The sequence below is a fragment of the Tarenaya hassleriana genome, unplaced genomic scaffold (genome assembly GCF_000463585.1).
Source record: "Tarenaya hassleriana unplaced genomic scaffold, ASM46358v1 Cleome43, whole genome shotgun sequence".
Taxonomy (NCBI): Eukaryota; Viridiplantae; Streptophyta; class Magnoliopsida; order Brassicales; family Cleomaceae; genus Tarenaya; species Tarenaya hassleriana.
The window spans coordinates 462,048-480,951 of NW_010967059.1; the positions used below are offsets into that span (position 1 = coordinate 462,048).

An 18,904-nucleotide genomic window follows, 5' to 3' on the forward strand; every position below is an offset into this window, starting at 1 on the left:
AAGAAATTTAGAATTTTCACATCGTGCACACGGACAATATATTTTACACGTTCTTACGCACTGATTCTGACTTGTCGCAAATTGCATGAAATTCTGCAATCCCTCTTCATACTGGATGCTTAAACTGCCCGTAGATGTATCAATTCGCTCGTATAACCATCGTCTAGAGTGATAAATATCACCTCCACTCGATGTCATTTTTTTTTCGAATTTTCGAAGTTTGAAGGGGAAAAGAGAGGAGAAGAGGGTTTTATAAAATTATTTGCAACGCAATTTCATTGCTAACCGAGAAATGTAGCAACAAAATTGCGTTGCAAAGTAAAATCCGGTTAATAGACTTCACCGTTTTGCAACGAAACTTCGTTGCGACATTTCTCGGTTAGCAACGAAATTGCGTTGCAAAACAGATTTACAACGCAATTTCAATGCTACAAAAAAGCGCAATTCTGACACCGAATAATTTGCGTTGCTAACATCGTTAGCAACGAAATTATTGCGTTGCTACCTAGCAACGAAAATTGATTGCGTGGCAAATGCGTTGCAAAACGTTACTCGTTGCAACGAAATTTTCGTTGCTAATAGCAACGAAATTCATGCATTGTAAAAGCGTTGCTACTCGTTGTCGTTGCGTGCAAATGCGTTGCAACATTTTCGCCCGTCAAATAACATTGCTAATCGTTGCAACTTGCAACGCAATTTTCGTTGCTACTTTGCAACGAAAAAATTACGTTGCTACGCGTTGCAAAAACGTGTTAATTCGTTGTTATTTCGTTGCAAACTTTTTTCGTTGCAAAACGTTACTAAAGCGTTGCAAAGTTTGCAACGAAATAATTTTCGTTGCAAATTTCGTTGCAAAAACGCTGTTTTTTGGTAGTGAGATGTCGGACATCTATATTATCACATGATTAACGGATGAGAAAGCGGTCGAATTGGTTAAGGTTGATTGACACTATGCCTTACGTTCGACTGGTAAATATCGCGAGACAAAGGGACATTAGTTCGATGATATTGTAGGCACAATCGAAATGATATCTTGGTTTAACGTGTTTAGTTGATATGTCTTGCTAGAGGCCACTATCAACGTGTACGTTAAAATAAGATTTTATTGTTACGACCACATTAAATGGGGCCTACCGGGTTACACACATAGGGTTATATCGGATTTATATATTTGATATATGTCGGTTATAGGCTCAGGAATATTTTTCCGAAGCTATTTATTGCTCGGTTATTTTGTCGGTTTATATTCATGAGATTAGTCTCGGTGTATGTGATACATTTTCTGGATACGAGATACATTTCGTATGACGTAATACATTCATTAAATAAGGTTCATATGAACTTATTTAATGGAGATAGAATATGCCTCTTCGTATTCTGAAACCTACTAAATGAACTTGACTCTTCATTTGTTTTGAGATTTCTATAAATTGACTTCAGATGTCAGTTCAGAAATCATCGGAAAACAATAGAAATATAAAACCCGACAAAAAAAAAGTTTTCGAGCTGGAATACAAAAAGTTTCGTATTGCCTAAACCGACGAATCTCGAGGATATTAGCATACCGACCCGGCATGTGGATACCGGTAGAGGCGTTCTTCTTTGCACGTTTTTTTCTCATCTCCATGACATCTTCGACTCTCCGATTCTGCGTTTAAGGTACGTTTTACCGCACGTATTACGATAATCTGGGTAGTCTAGGTTTAAATTCATGCAATTGTTGTACGCAAATTATTCCGATGCGTAACCTAGACAGAAATCATCACTATGATGCGATCGTTAGTCTTCTCGTTTTCCTTCACATGAATCGTTCCGAACCGCTTTTTATTTTGGTTCTTATTTGGTACTTATTTATTAGTATTATACTGTCCCGAATCGTTATAATATCGAACCGAACCGAACCAAATAATATATGGTATTAGTTTAGTACAGATTTTATAATACTGAATAAATCATTTTCGAATCGAACCGTTAAATTTTCGAACCGAATCCTAAAACGTCCACCCCCAACAAGAGCGGATGAATGTGGTCCCTCTTCTTCAAAGTCTTTTGCCCCCATCTTGAGGTCATCCATCATCAAATCATCTCTTTTTTCCTACTTCTTCCGAGTTCACATTATATGGGCCTACTCCTTTATGGTATTCATACTCGGTTGTATTATGTTAGTCTTCTTCGGGGTTCCATTTTAATGCTACACATTCTTGACAACATATTAGGTTGCTTCTCGAGTGGTGATGATTTCATTAGATGATAAAACCTGCGGTATTATACCATTATGTGTGGTATCAATAAAAACCAAGAAAATCATAGAGTTTACTCTTTTCGGTTGTGATGTTTGAATGAAACTCTTTGATATTCTTACACATCCTCCTTTCGAACGTTTATCTCCTTCTAGGTCATCTCAAACCATGCATCATAGATTGCGATTTGTTGGAAAATGATTGCGATTTTAAGATCATTTGCATACATTTGCATTGCCATAGAAATTTGTCATCCACTTCACATTTTAAATGTGTCCGAGAAGGGAAAACATCATAAATACGTCTCAAATGCTAATCGAACTTCAACTATGCGAATGGACAATGGAAACGATGAAAAGATCAAAATGCTTAACAATTGACACGAATATTAGACCAAAATGCCCTTTCATAAAAAGTAAAAAGTAAAATTACACGAGTAAATCGGTCTTCTAAAATAAAATCACACGAGTATTTAAAAAGAGAAACCACCAAAGAATTGTGGAGTTTCCAAAGAGAATGTCAAGGACAACTCTCATAAACTATCGAAATTCGATGAAGAGAAACTATTACAGGCGGCAAATGAAGAGGCGAAACAAAGCTGAAACCGATGTCACATCGTCGAAATCTCTTGAATACGAAACTTGTTCAAAGAGATACTTTGTTTACTTGGCTGAAATGGAAAATGTAAATATATCGAATTTTTTTCCTCTGTTCTATAGTTTAGGATTTGGATAGGAATGGCTTGTATCGGACATAGTGAATCATACATAGAAATGATTTTGAAATGGAAAATGTAAATATACTGAACCTTTTCTTTGGATTTTTTTAGTTTATGTATTGAATGGCCGTAGTGAATCAAAAGTAATAATGAATATTTAATGGAAAATAAAAGTATATTGAACCGTTTCTTTGATTTTTTTAGTTTAATATTTGGGTCGAAAGGATTATTATGAGTCTCATAGATCATAATGAATCTCATGGATCGCAACTAGAGATATACCTGTATGGAATTGGGTGGAGTCTCATGCCCCCACCCAAATAATTAAAAGATATATAATTTACGATAAATTTTACAAATTTTTAATAAAAATTGTAAAAATCTTACAAGATCTTCAAAGTTGAAGAATTCAAATACAACATTCTAATTACACTACAAAAAAAAAACAGTCACACATATAACAGTCGTTAATCTGTCGCAATTTTGCAATAGAAAAAATATGCGTTTTGCGGCAGAGAGTGATGGATAATTCCGTCGTAACTTTTTTAAAAACTTATATACTATATATACATATATATATATATATATATATATATATATATATTTACATACACATACACATATATACACATGCATTCATATACACATACATTACACACATACAAATATACATACACATATACATTTCACATACACACATATACACATATATATATATACATACATAAATACTCATAGACATATACATATATACACATACACATACACATCTCACAAACACATACACATACATATAGACACACACATATACACATATATATTCACATACACATAAATACCCATACAATCACATATACATATATATTCACATTCACATATATATACACATACACATACATAAACACACATACACATTCACACATACATACACATTCACTTACACACACATATACATACATAAACACACACATACACATTCACACATACATACACATTCACTTACACACATACATAAACACACACATACACATTCAGACATGTATATACACATTTACTTACACACATATGTATATACACATTCACTTACACATACATGCACATATATAAACACACACAAACACATCAAACACATATATATATACATAAATACATATATATATTACTTTATGGGAGAAATTTGTCGATCATTGGAGATTAGAAGAAAATTGAATTTTTATTTTTTTGGACGAAAATTTTTTAAGTATGATGAAGAAGACGACTCGTGGTTTTATATTGCGGTTTACGACGGAAAATCTCGTCGCAATCCGTCACAAAACGAAATTAATTTACGCGCCCAAAATTCAAAAAATTTAATCAGAAAACGAAGCAAAATACATTGCGATGGAATATTCAGTTGCAATCCGTCGCAATTTTTAAAATTTATGTCGCAAATCATTTGTTTTTGTTGTGACAGAATTATCCTTTACAAACCGTAGCAAGTTACGACAGATTTTGCGACTGTTTACGACGGATAAATTTTTTTCCCACATTCTGTCGCAAAATCTTCGCATTTTGTCGCAATTTTCTATTTTACGGAAATTTTCATCGCAAATTCTGTCGCCATATGTAGGGGTGGACGTTTTAACCCGTAACCCGGGGGTTTGGAGGTACCCGGCTTAACAAGTACCCGAATAAAGGGTACCCGAATATTAACGATGATGAGATCGAGCATTAATAAGACTAAGTTTTCGACCCCCGAGTCCGAGTGGGGGTTTAATTATTTTACAAAGGGTACCCGGGGGTACCCGGTATATTTGTTAAAAATCTAAAATATACTTTATATCTATAATATTTTTGTCTAAATTATTCTTATTATTTATTAAAATACTTTTATTTTAGTTTAATTTTTTTATGTTATAAACTTTTTTATAAAAAAATTTCATCATTCCAAATTTCATTCTATGTAACCGAATCAACTATTCATCTCTCTCTCAAAATTTTACTCATCTCTCTTCATCGTGAATTTTTCTCTTTATACTTTGACCTCTCTTATTTGTATTTTCTATATCTATCATTTTATAGTTCAAAATTTTATAAATCGTATGGGTCCGGATACCCGCGAGTACAACACCGAGAATCTCATTAAACCCGAGCTACAAGTACCCGGATTTTATGAAGCCAAGATTGAGATAATATTTTTGTAAAACTCGTGGTAATGAAGACGAGACAGGGTTTTCTGAAAATTGGGGGTACCCGACCCGTGCCCACCCCTAGCCATATGCCGGTTTTTTTTTGTAGTGTTAGGGTTGTAATTAATATATAACCCTTGGCAAAACACGACGTTTGCGACTTTTGTGTTGATTTACGAACGATTAATAAATTAATTAGTTTACCAACAACGGTTGGTCCAAGTGGCACTACAAAAAAATTTCCGTATAGCTACGGAACTTGCGATTGAATTTTTCGTCGCATACAAAAATATGACGGAATACGACGGTTTCGCGACGGAATATGATAAAAAATTTCACGTCGGAAATAGTCGCACAATCCTTCGCATATTTACGACAGAATGCGACGGACACGTTGTTGTCGCAATAACAAACATTATTTGCGACGACAATTTTAATATGTGTCAGAATTTGCGACGCATTATGACGGAAATTTTCCATCGCAAATTTTATTTTTAATTATTTTTAATTTATTTTATTTATTTTTTTAGAATTTGCGAAGGATTTGCGTATTTCATTTATTTCCATTATTTTCGATGAAAATTTCTAATTTTATTTATTTTCATTATTTTCGATAAAAATTTTCAAATTTTTGCGTTTTTTATTTCGTTGGGCGACGATTGCGACGAAAATTTTCGTCGCAACACTAAATAAAAGGCGCAATTTCGTCTTCCTCCTTCAGACTTTGAAATTTTCAAAACAAAAACCACAATTTCCTCCAATCTTCTCCAATCGTTATTTTCTTCCAAATTTGTCAAGGTACGTATTTATATATCGTGTATGTATATGTGTATGAGTGTGAATATGTATATATGTGTATATATGATTATGTATATATATGTGTGATATTGTGTATGTATGTATGTGTATATGTTGTTAATATGTGTATGGTGTACGTATGCATGTATGTATGTATGTTTGTTTGTGAATGTGAATACGTTTGTGTATGAATATATATATATGTGTGTGAATATGTATATGAATGTGTATATGTGAATATGTATATGTATGTGTGTGTTGTGTATATATATGTGAATGTGAATATGTGTATGTGTATATGCGTGTATGTGTGTGTATGTGTATGTATTTATGTATATGTGTTTATGTATATGTATATGTGTTTATGTATGTATGTATATGTGTGTGTGTTGTGTATGTATGTGAATATGAATGTGTATGAAAATGTGTATGTGTGTTTATGTGAATATATATGTGTATGTGTATATATATATATGTAAAATTATATGTACATATGTGTAATATATGTGTATATGAATATATATATATATATATATATATACATACATACAATATTTGCGACAGATTTTTCCGTATTTTTTTAAATTAAAAAAATATTTGCGACAGATTTTTCCGTAGTTTTTCCGTCGCAAAACGCAGATTTCGTCCGTTGTAATTTTAGCAACTGATTAACGATTGTCAACCTTTTGCGACAACGTTTACGAACGGAAATTGTTCCGTCGTATTCTGTCGCAAATTTGTAATTGCGGCGGATTTTCTTTATATTTACGACGGATTTTGGATGTTTCTTGTAATGTGGTAAGCGACTTGTATTCGCTTAAAAAGGTCTCGAGTTCAAATCTTGGCGTATGCAGACATTATTGTTGGGAGACTCACCCACCATAGCCAGGTGCACAACCCGGGTCGGGTCTGGATTAGTCAGGGTAAAACTCCGGATACCGGACGGCAAAAAAAATTAATTAGTTTAATTTGTTATTTACTACAATCACCATAAAACGTCAAAAATGTAATCGCAATTTCTCACATGCATTTCGATCGCCATTTGGACGTTTGGATAATTAAAAAAAAACAAATTATCCTTATATTTTAAAAACCTATTATGTATATACACCATCACATACATATACACGTATACATACATATATTTTAAAACCCTATTGATATAACTCAGTCTCGGTTGTCCGAATTTGCGTAGGGAATGGTCGTAACCTTTGATCATCCTCTGTTTGCAACTCCATTTATTTATATTAGTAAAATAAATCGAATTACGGACCTTTTGAGAAAAAAAAAAGTTTTCATTCACTCACTGGAGGAGACACGTGATTTCATAATTCCAAATTTCCAGTTGCCAAGAAAAGAAAAAAAAAATGGGAAATGATGAGTCAGCAAAGTGGGGCCAGGCCTTCACGCTGGAAAGGTGTGGGCCACGTGATCTGAGCAAAAAGCTAAACCAACATCTTATCTTAAATGCTGTCAGAATGTGATTAGCTTCTGGTCTCACCTCCGCTTTGACCTACTACTACTGTCAGTATTATATATGTATATACATTTTTTTTAAAAAGAAAATTACATCAATTATATCGACACTCCGATTTTTGTCCAGTCACATACTGCAATCTATTAATAAGTATACAGAAGATTGTAGACCGGATCATAATAATATCATCTTAATTTCAAATTTATTTGGAATCAACCATATAAAAATTTTAGTTTCATTCATTGCGATTTTGGATTAAATCTTTTGAGTATTTTATATCATAAAATTTTAGTTTTTCACAATTAATATTAAAAATAGAAATCTAAACACATGAACAAGTGATAAGAGATGAATTCATGAAAGACAATCTAATTTTAGTCAATGTAAAAATGTCTACTTTTCTACAGATTACGTTCCGATATTTTACATCATTAATTTAAAAAAATTAAAAAATCATTTTTTGCGAACTAAACGATATGAATGTATTAATAAAATGTGTTAAGATTATTCAAAACTAATATATATATCGTCCTTGCATAGTTTTCAGATTAATTGTAAACTTCTATTAAACACAGAGAACAGTTTTAACCACTGAACCGTATTTATATCTTGGTGTAAAATAATTCGAATTTTATTCTTCAACTTTTTCCGATTAAATTAAACGGGCAGATATTTTCTATTTTTAATTAGGAAAAAGGAGGATATATTAGTTGTCAAGTCACTAGAAGGCGCTCGTTCAACGTGTGTGACTGTCATATAAAACCGACGGACCACATCGTACAGCCATGTTCGCACGTCGTTTGCCTTTTTCGTTGTTTCTTTTTTTTTTTGGATAAAAAAATTAGTTTATTTTATGTTTTATAATTTTTCTCGTAATATAAAACTCCAACGTCCTTCACCGTATTCGGTGGGACCCGTACAAATGTAAAACGTCAGGAACTTTGCCGTCCTCAATTTGTTCTTTCGTGTCCTTTTTTACTCCTTTTTAAATTTTGGCAAAAAAAAAAAAAAATTATTGAAACTTGGTGTTACTATTATTTTCACCGGAGTTGAATAATAATTAGCATTTTTGAGACACATTTCAATGATCAAATTTTCAAAAACACTATCATTATTATTTTTTGATCCACCTGCATCGTATCACACATATTTTCCAAGGGGACATAAGACTACTTTATTAAATTCGAGCACAGGAAGGAATAAAAATATAGTTATTTTTATTCTCACTTAAACCAAATCTTGTTTAAATATTAACACAAAAGAAAAAAAAAACAAAATAGAAAAGCAATACAAAATTTTAAAAATATATAGACTAATAAAAACCAGATCTAAATCGTATAATTGATCGGACCGTATATTTTCAAACTCTTAGCCGGTCATACCTTTTTATATTCTCTGTTATACAACATTGTAAGAGTTGCAACATCTTATTCCACACATCGGATTTAACCTCATTCGGAATGTTATCCGAACCCGAAAAATTCAAAAATATCAAAGATTTGTGAATAACATTTTCTTTATATTTTTACCAAAAAAAACATTTTCCTTATATTTTTAAAGATATTTTTTGCCTTTTGTAGATTCATTCAGTTTGTCCAAACAATAAGAAAATGGAGAGTATATTCTCTTTGCGACCAGACTCAAAGCAAGACTGTACTCATAATCATCCATTTCGATCAATAATAATAACTATATATCACCAGGCATTGCTACTTATTATCTGGTTGAGCAGGAAATTAATTAGTGCTTTCACAACTAATATTATCCAGTTTGTGTATATATATATATATATATGTGTATATATATAGTATCATTGTATCAGTTTCATGTTTACTGGCGCCAAATTATATAATATGGGATATCGGCTCATCCTATATGTTATTAAACCAGCCATGATGATAAGATGTGTGTTCATGTGTATATATATATGTATGTATGTATGTATGTATGTAGAATATAATATAACCTACAGTCTAGAGTACCCACACCCATATGGCCGAATCATTATAAATATATTCCAAATACATTAAATAAAAACGGAGAAATACACGCAGGGACAACGAGAGATACATACGTACAGTATGCAATCAATACATACACGTAAGCGAATTTACATATTGCTCTGTGTCTATAGGCGTGTATGTTTGTGTGTGTGATCACGTTGATCAGCAAAGCCTTACCTGTCCGCCAATCTGTCTCTCTGTTCTCTTCCTCCATTTCTTTATTCCCTCTCCCCCTTATTAATCCCAAACTCACACCTTATTTTCTCTCTCGCACTAACTACCTCTCTCTCTCTCTCTGTGATATCTCCCGGGAGATTTTTCCGACGTGGGTGGCCGGAGAAGATGACGACAATGACGGCGAGCAACAATGTGAATGGTCAGTTCGGGGACACGACGTTGACCAAGGTGTTCGTAGGCGGCTTGGCTTGGGAGACTCCGAAAGAGGCAATGAGAGAGCATTTTGATAAGTACGGAGAGATCTTGGAAGCTGTCATCATCTCCGACAAGATCACCGGCCGATCCAAAGGCTACGGCTTTGTCAGTCCCTCTTCGACCCTTTTTCCCTAATGCAATATAAATATGATTCGGTTGTTAATTCTGTATATTAAAAGGGTTAATTTGGTTCTTAATTGATCATGTGAGAGTCTCTAATTCGACTGGCAGGTTACTTTCAAAGAAGCCGATGCTGCGAAGAGGGCATGTGAGGATCCGACTCCGATCATCAATGGCCGCAGGGCTAATTGCAATCTCGCTTCCCTCGGCGCCCGTCCTCGCAGATCGCTAGCCACTCAACAAGGTACTTAAGAGTGTGGATTGTATTAGAGAACCGGTTTAGGTTTATTTGATTTAATAATCTTGTATAAATCATGTTAAAATCGTTTGAATTTCTCTAGAATTCAACATGGTATTACAAAAACATGCTTAGAAATAAAATATTTTCAATTTGGTCTATCGATTAGTTTTTATCTCGAAATTTTTTGTTGATTAGATTCGATTTTGTTTTGTTTCAATTTAAATAAAAAAAGTTGGAATGATTGTAAAGAAATTGTTCTCACCTTCACACAGAGACATATCTAATGTTCGAAAATTGGATCTGTCTATTTTAAGAACAATGAAAATAAATATTGTTTGTACACGATCCATCAAAAAGGTAGTCTTAAGAATTTTGGTCTTTGTTACATTTCATTCTCTCATTGGGTTCAAACAATTACAAATAATAATAATAATGTTTGAATTATTGTTTACTAATAATTGTCATCATCTTATCGAGAAGATGTGGGTAATGTGAAAGGATCCAAAGGTGGGAATAGGGCCACGTCAGCACGTGTGGTGGGGAGCCACGTTCAGATGTATTACCCTGCGGGATTCAATCAGCCACATCACCAGCCGCAACATCCGCCCGTCACTTTCTACGGGCAAACATGTTTTTCCCTCATTTCCTTTACATATTTATAATCTCAATAGTATAAAAATTCATAAAGTATAAACTGAACCGAATCGGTTTTAACTAGGATTTGTTTATAGTCTTTCTACGGGTAAAAATGTTTTTCCCTCATTTCCTTTACATATTTATAATCTCAATAGTATAAAAATTCATAAAGTATAAACTGAACCGAATCGGTTTTAACTAGGATTTGTTTATAGTTTAAAACAAATTCCAAATCAAGGGGTTGAATGGATGCAATTTCTGGAGTTTTTACAGTCTAAAAACTAAAAATATTACAATCAAAATTTCATAAATCTAATTTTCCTAAAAATTTGGAAAACTATTTTAATGAAAAAATCAAAAACTAAAAGCTAAAATCCAAAAATTCAAAATAAAAACCATTATGATTCATAATCTTAATATCATGAATACGATTCAAAAGATTCCAATATATATACACGGGAAAGTACTTTACAGTAATTCGTGTTTCATCTTATAGATTTTTTGTCGTTATTGAATTAGGTATCCTCCTACATACATTGCTCCGGACATGGGTTTTAACAACGTAAGTCTTTTCTTTTTTCTTTTTGGGTTAGTCTACGTATTGATTTGCCATTATAATGTGGCTTTTATTATCTCTGTGCAATGTATATAAAACATGCATGCATGTTATAGTAATTTCTTTATTATAAGATGTGGAAAAAATATATGTAAATAAAATTTGGTGTTTAGAAAATGGTGGGAGGAGCGTATATGAACGGACACTACGTGCAGCAGCAACATTACGGGCAAGTGATGGTAAGGGCAAACGCGATGGTGCCAGTCTTCTACCAACCATACCATCACCACTCCCACGTCGTCGGTCTTCCTCCTCCTCCTCCCGCTCCCATCCTCTCCAAGCCCCTCTCCTTCTCTCCTCTCCTATCTCAGGTATCCTATTAGCCTCTGTATTTATATATATATATATATGTATATATGTGAATTTTAAAAGAATATTATTGGAAGTGATACGGTGAAAAGTTAAAAAGATGTTTGTTGGGTTTTATTATATATATTCACGTAAAGTTAATATTAGGTTTTTTCCGATATTAATTTTAGTTTTGCTTTTTTATTAATATTAAAAATAATAGTTTTTTTCTTATTTTTATATGAATTAGTTTAGAAGATTGATATCGATTTGAATAGCATTGAGATGGTGATCGGAATAATTGTAACATAGGGCTATTTGAAACTAAAATATTATATTAAAGTATAGCGTATGCCCGTTTCATATGGCAAAACATGTCAGTGGGGTCACATGGCTCCACCAGGAAAACTGACAACTAGCTTTGGCACGTGATGCATCCTTGCGGCACGTGCTTCCGTGATTTGTTTGGGCCGGGTCCACTCCCCACTCTGGAACCATGTGGGCTTCTCTTTCCCAAATTACGGAAATGCCCTTACGCCCTCATTCCTCATTATATATATATGAATATATATGTATGTATACGTGGATATACACATTTATACCCCATATATATTAATACTATACAGGGCCGTCTCATTGTTAACGGAGGTCCCATGCAAATATTATATATCTATATCTATATCTATTTTTTTTTATTTTTTAATCAATTTTAATATATATATATATATACACATATTGAGATTTCCTAAAATTATATATTTTTTCAATCATAAAATAGAAAACTAATTTTATAATTATTTTTTATGATAACATTGTAAAAAAATTTAAAAACTTTATGACTCAATTTTTTAAAATTAAAAATAATATTTTTTTATAAAAAAAAATGAGGTCCCAAAAAATTAGGGGCTCTGATATTATACATATAAAATGGTGTGATTCTGTGAAGGAAATATAATAATAGAACTGATATCACAGAAACAGTTTGCTTGAATGTGTGGAATAGGAACAGTTGGAGGAAGAGAGCATCGTCGACAATGCCATGAGATGATAGCCGCTCGGACCAACAAAATAATGTCTATTAAAAAAACCTCTGCATGTTCCATTCCATTGGCTCTTCTTTCCAGATAAATTTATTATTTAATTTAATTCCTCATGTTTTTCAATCATCATTATCATTATTATTATAGTCAGTTGTATTTTCTCCAAGTCTAATATGACTAGCCAAAGTCATTATTCTTTGCGGCTCATTAGCTTTGAAAACTTATAAATAATTAAAAAAAATTAATTCATTTGTTATATATATTTGTATATTTTTTGTTCTTTATTAAGCCGGTGATATGATTTAGTAATTTTAGGTACTAAATTGATATTGTCGGAAAATCCTTAAAAAAAAAAACAAAAAAACGCAAGATTCAGAAACGAAAATCAATCCATTTTTTTTGGAGTCAAATGAACGCTATTCAGGACCATCTCATGATATAATTAAATAAATAAAGACTAGGCAATTAATGTATTGCCAGATGGATTCATTTTGCGGCAAGCACCATTTGATTTGGAGGAAGAAACAGCATATAAGATGTAGGAGATGATAACTCTTATAAAACAGCATATAAGATATAAGATATAAGTTGCAAGGCTGTTTGTTGACGTGAATTTACTCAGACCGCCACCGCGAAACATTGCAGTCCAGCTTCCACATGGGGAGGAGCATATCATATCGGTATCCTATGAGTGGCTGCCTCCATCATGTCCGAATTGTGCGCAGGTTGGCCATGACAGCAAACATTGTCCGTCCATGCCTCATCCGACAGAAACTCAGCCTCTTCCTTCGGAACCAGTAGTTCACGGTCCGGAAACAAGGCCCTCTCCGGCCAGCCCCCCACAGGCCACCAAACAAGCAGATGGAATAGATCCAGTGGATCCAATTCCTACATCATTGATTGACCAGATTGATTCTCAAGCCCACAAGGCAGAGGATTCACCCCCACCGGAGGTTACCTCAGAGGAGAAGATAGAAACTCCCGAAGCCACAGCGGGCATGTCATCCCCCGCTTGTAGCTCTCAAACGACGGAAAGTCAGCACGAAGAATTTACTTTGGTAAAAACAAGAGGACGTAGGAAAGGTAGAAACCGAGGTCGGGGGGCCTCGAGAGGAAACAAACCCCTTTAGTCATGATTTTTTGTTGGAACGTAAGGGGCCTAAACGGCTCGAATAAGCAGTTTTTGATTCGTAGATGGATTTTGGAGCATAAGCTCATTGCGGGAGGATTATTGGAGACCCACATCCAGGAACATAATGCCGACCGTATTTTGGCCTCGATACCATCAGGTTGGAGGCATTTTTGTCATTTTGAAGCGGGGGAAACAGGTAGAATTTGGTTGGTTTGGAAACCAGAGATTTCGATCATGATACTAAGCTGTTCAAAACAGGCCATTACTTGCATCATACAGAGTCCGGACAATGGCTTGGCTCTGGCAGCTACTTTTGTCTATGCGTCAAATTCTATGAATGAGAGGCGTGCTTTGTGGCGGGATCTAGAGGACATAGCCTCTGTACAACCGATCCCTTCTTCTCCTTGGCTCATCCTAGGAGATTTTAATCAAATACTTTCTCCAATGGATCGCTCGGATTTTATGGCTACCAACGCCTTATCGCAGGGAGCCATGGAATTCCAGAGTTGTGCAGAAGCTGGGGGTTTCTCGGACATTCCTGGACGAGATTTACGATATACGTGGTGTAACAATCACACATTGAATCCTCTTTTTGTCAAGTTGGACCGAGTACTCGGAAATCAGGCTTGGTTAGATAAGTATCCAAATGCATACTCAGAATATTTACCTCCTGCTCCATCGGATCACTCTCCGGCAAATGTTCACTTCCCGGATTGGAACAAGGTATCAAAACCCCCATTTAAATTCTATCACCATCTCATCACTTCCTCTAGTTTTGAGCAGGTGGTTCAGACAAATTGGCAAGCAAGCCTCCTTACGGGCACCCATCAATTTCGCTTCACCCGAGCTCTGAAGTTATTGAAACAACCTCTTCGCGAACTAAACTCGACGAACTTCAGCCAACTATCATTGAGAGTTAAAGAGACCAAGAAGGAGTTGGATGGAATACAAGCAGCATTACTCTCTGATCCATCACCCTTTTTAGTTGTAGAGGGGACGCGGTTGCGGGACAAGTGGCTGAAACTTTCTGTAGCGGAAGAAAAATTTTACAAGTAGAGATCTCGCATAAGATGGCTCAACCTCGGTGATAAGAATACAACATTCTTCCACAACATTACCAAGATCAGAAAATCCCATAACCGTATCAATTACCTCGAGGATGGACTTGGGAATAGGTGTTCTTCCTCGCAGGAGATTGGTCAACATGCAGTCCAATATTTTTCTGATTTAATTGGCAGAAGAGATCCAGAAATCAGGGAACCAACACTGGAACAACTCCGGGATCTGATCTCCTTCAGATGCACATCAGATCTCAGCCTTGGCCTCACGGATATTCCCTCTGCAGAGGAAATAAAACAGACCCTATGGTCATTTCCGAACAACAAGGCGCCTGGTCCGGATGACTTTCCAAAGGAATTCTTTGTGGGGGCTTGGAACACAGTGGGTGAGGATTTAATCCGAGCTGTCCAGGATTTCTTTGTTACCGGAACACTACTTGGACAGATTAATGCCACATCGGTTGTGCTTATACCCAAGAAAACCGGTGCATCTTCCCTGGCATATTTTAGACCGATAAGTTGTTGTAACACTCTGTACAAGATTATATCCACCATCTTAGCAAGAAGATTCAGACCGATACTTCAACGGTTGATATCTAGGAATCATGCAGCATTCTTGAAAGGTAGACTAATGGCTGAAAATGTCCTCCTTGCAGCAGAGATACTCCGTTCTTGTGAGCGTCAAGGAGCTCCTCCGATGGCGATGGTAAAGATTGACATAAAGAAAGCATTTGATTCAATTGATTGGCGATTGGTTATAAGGCTCCTCCAAGCAATAGATCTACCGTATAGGTTTATTAGATGGCTGGAACTTTGCTTCACAACCCTAAAATTTTCAATCGCCATTAATGGGGAACTACACGGCTTCTTCAAGGGTAGGCGTGGTCTTCGACAAGGTGACCCGCTATCACCATATTTGTTCATACTTTCAATGGAGCTTTTATCACAATCCTTAAACCAAGCTGCGAGGCTCGGGAGATTGTCGCTACATCACAGATGTCGAGATCCAACCATCACGCACCTTACCTTTGCAGATGACATTATTATCTTCTGTAAAGGTAATTTGGAATCTGTAAATGAAGTTCTATCATTATTGAATGAGTTTGGCATATCCAGTGGACTGCAAATTAATCGGGCAAAGTCAGAACTGATATTCGGGGGGGGTTTCTGACAGTGTTGGGCAAACTATAGCATCGGCAACAGGTCTTCCCCTTGGTTCCCTTCCGGTTAAATATTTGGGGGTTCCATTGAGCTCTAGAAGACTATCAAAGCGGGACTTTCAACCGTTGCTTGAGAGAATTAGAAGCAAGCTGTCATTGTGGAAAACAAAGTTTTTATCTATGGCAGGGAGAGTGCAATTGATCTCAACGGTTATTTATGGGATGGTGAACTCATGGAGTTCAATGTTTGTTCTTCCTAAGTTCCTTCTCAAATCGATTGACTCATTGTGCTCGTCTTTTCTCTGGTCTAATACAGCTGAAAAATCAACTGGACACCGCATTGCCTGGGCATCGGTATGCTTGCCTCGCGACGAAGGGGGGCTGGGAATTCGGAAGCTTGAGGAACAAAACCTGACTTTTCGGCTAAAACTAATATGGAACCTACTCAGCAAAGCTGGCTCATTATGGTATGCTTGGAGTACGAAACACTTACTGAAAAGGGGGATGCTACTGGACTTGTAAGCCTTCGGTAAATCACTCATGGAACTTTAATAAGCTCATCCATCTCATAGTCACGGTCAGGAAGTTTCATCGGAAACAAGTAGGGGATGGCAGGAGTACTTGGTTTTGGTATGATCACTGGGTATCTTCAGGTCCGTTAATTACGATCTCCGGCGAATGTGGACCGAGTCTCGCCCATATCCTGAAATCAGCTAAGGTGATTGATGCAACAACCGAGAGTCACTGGCACCTCCCACCAGCGAGAGGGGTAGGTATGGAGCTAATCCAGCAGGCTCTTATTACTACCGACCCACCACATCCGGATAAAGGCGAAGATATACACCTATGGAGAGACCACATGGGGAAATTTAAAACCTCATTCTCATCGTCTTCCACATGGAAACAACTAAGGATTCAGAGGCCGAAAGTTCTCTGGTATGATCTAGTTTGGTTTAAACTTGCTATACCGAGACACTCTCTTGTTTTCTGGCAGGCCATAAACCAAAGACTACCGACAAAAGATCGACTGATTAATTGGGGTATTCAAGTGTATTGTGTATGTATTCTCTGCGAAGAGGCTCAGGAAAGTCATTCACACTTATTTTTTGCCTGCCCTTATACTTGGACACTTTGGAACTTTTACGCATCCAGGTGTTGGACCTCGCCTCCGGAAGATCTGCAGCTTTGCATTTCCTGGTTGAATAGCCAAACAGACAGATCGTGCAACCGCTATCTAATCGTCCGCCTAATCATTCAGGTGTTAGTATACGAGATATGGAGAGAACGAAACTCGAGAATTTTTGATGGTACAAGAAGGACATTACAAGATATGCGCATGCACATCGGCAACATGATTCGTGATATCTTCCTCTCGGCTCAAAAGGGGAAGTATGATACTGGTAACATTATGTTACAGGATTGGTATTACCTGTTGGGGAGTTGATTACTAGGGGTTATTATCTGAATATTGTTGCGTAGTTAGTTTTTAATTGATCGTTGGGGAAAAAATATACAGTCTGAGTACTGTTGGTCTTGGATGCAGCCATGCTGATTTTGTAAACAATATTTTTTGGTTAATATAAGAAATCACATTCATACCAAAAAAAAAACTCTTATAAAAAATATATATATTTCTTTGTTTTTTCAGAACTTTAGAGATTTACATAAACAATATTTAGTGATATAATAACTATACGAGAAAAATTGCTGAAATGTTCCAAAAATGAAGAGAGGTCCGCAAATTGTTCTAAATTAAAACATTACAGTTAAAAAAATCAATTAATAAAATAAAATCATAACTTAAAAAAAAAATTTACATTAAAATGAAAACTTATATATATATATAATTTTATAGTAAAAACTAGATTATATATTTTGAATCTCGGATATATATATATATATATATATATATATCTAGAAATCATAAATTATTGTATTCAATTTTTTAAATTCTGAAATAAATAGGAACATCTATAAGTTAAATTTTCATGGGGTTTTTCCTATATATAATTATATATTATTCCTTTTATTTTAATTGTTTTGAAACTAATGATTGAAATAATTATCCTAATTAAAATATATTATTTATAAGTCATGGACTCCACTTTTTTTTTTTTGAGGAGAGACTTACCGAGTTTTGGTCTGAAACCCGACCGACCCGATCCGGCCCTGACTCATTTGGTCGAGAGTCTAAAAACTAGAAATCTTAACGGGGTTATATATATTTTTAGTCTAAGGTCCTTATTTTTTTGGGCAAATTTAAACCAACATGATTACTTTTGTTTTTTCAAACTAAACGCATGAATTCATCCATACAATATATGGATATGCCATTTTTTTTGTGTGGAAATGGTTATGCAAAGTAAAAATGGCTGAAAATAATCCAATATTTGCATCACTTGAGATTTCCCATGCTAATTTTAATAACGTACGTGTCTCTAATGTTTGTTAATTTATCTTTTAAAGCTCTTTTCTCTTCGATGTTATTTAAATTATCCACAAAAACGGCTAATCGGAACATCAAACACATTATTTTTTGCGTGTAATAAGATTGATGAATTTTGCATCGTGGCAAAAACATTGATCTTTAAAAAAAAGGCAACATTTATTTAAGGGAGAAGGTGACATTTTGTAGTAGTGAAAATGAAACAATAACTATTCTTTTTTGGAAAATACAAATGTTAAAAAGTAGTAACATTTTACAATATTCCTTTGAAAAGAAAACATTTTACAATATTCCAATTTTCTTCCGTTCACTTTAAATTTCAATTTACTGG

The 18,904-nt window shown here is 34.9% G+C and overlaps 1 protein-coding gene across 3 annotated transcripts; it reads left to right on the forward strand.

Annotated features, from left to right (window-relative positions):
* The first annotated feature begins 9,507 nt into the window (after positions 1-9,507).
* Positions 9,508-12,973, forward strand: LOC104825234 (probable RNA-binding protein ARP1). 3 transcript variants are annotated; one of them, XM_010557526.2, is made up of 6 exons: positions 9,508-9,941; positions 10,068-10,200; positions 10,696-10,819; positions 11,353-11,395; positions 11,563-11,760; positions 12,741-12,973. In XM_010557526.2, exons 1-6 carry the CDS (start codon positions 9,747-9,749, stop codon positions 12,783-12,785), a joined length of 738 nt encoding a protein of 245 aa, XP_010555828.1. In that variant the 5' UTR covers positions 9,508-9,746; the 3' UTR covers positions 12,786-12,973. The 3 variants fall into 3 exon arrangements, with proteins under 3 accessions (XP_010555828.1, XP_010555827.1, XP_010555829.1); XM_010557525.2 differs by having other exon boundaries at positions 9,510-9,941; positions 10,678-10,819; XM_010557527.2 differs by having other exon boundaries at positions 9,512-9,941; positions 10,678-10,819; positions 12,719-12,973.
* Positions 12,974-18,904: the final 5,931 nt, after the last annotated feature.

Excerpts from the sequence above, each read along its gene's own strand:
- LOC104825234 (XM_010557525.2), top strand. The coding sequence starts at position 9,747 with ATGACGACAATGACGGCGAGCAACAATGTGAATGGTCAGTTCGGGGAC. Across the intron at positions 9,942-10,067 it reads GATCCAAAGGCTACGGCTTT|GTTACTTTCAAAGAAGCCGA; the intron begins GTCAGTCCCTCT and ends TTCGACTGGCAG. Across the intron at positions 11,396-11,562 it reads CGGACATGGGTTTTAACAAC|AAAATGGTGGGAGGAGCGTA; the intron begins GTAAGTCTTTTC and ends TTTGGTGTTTAG.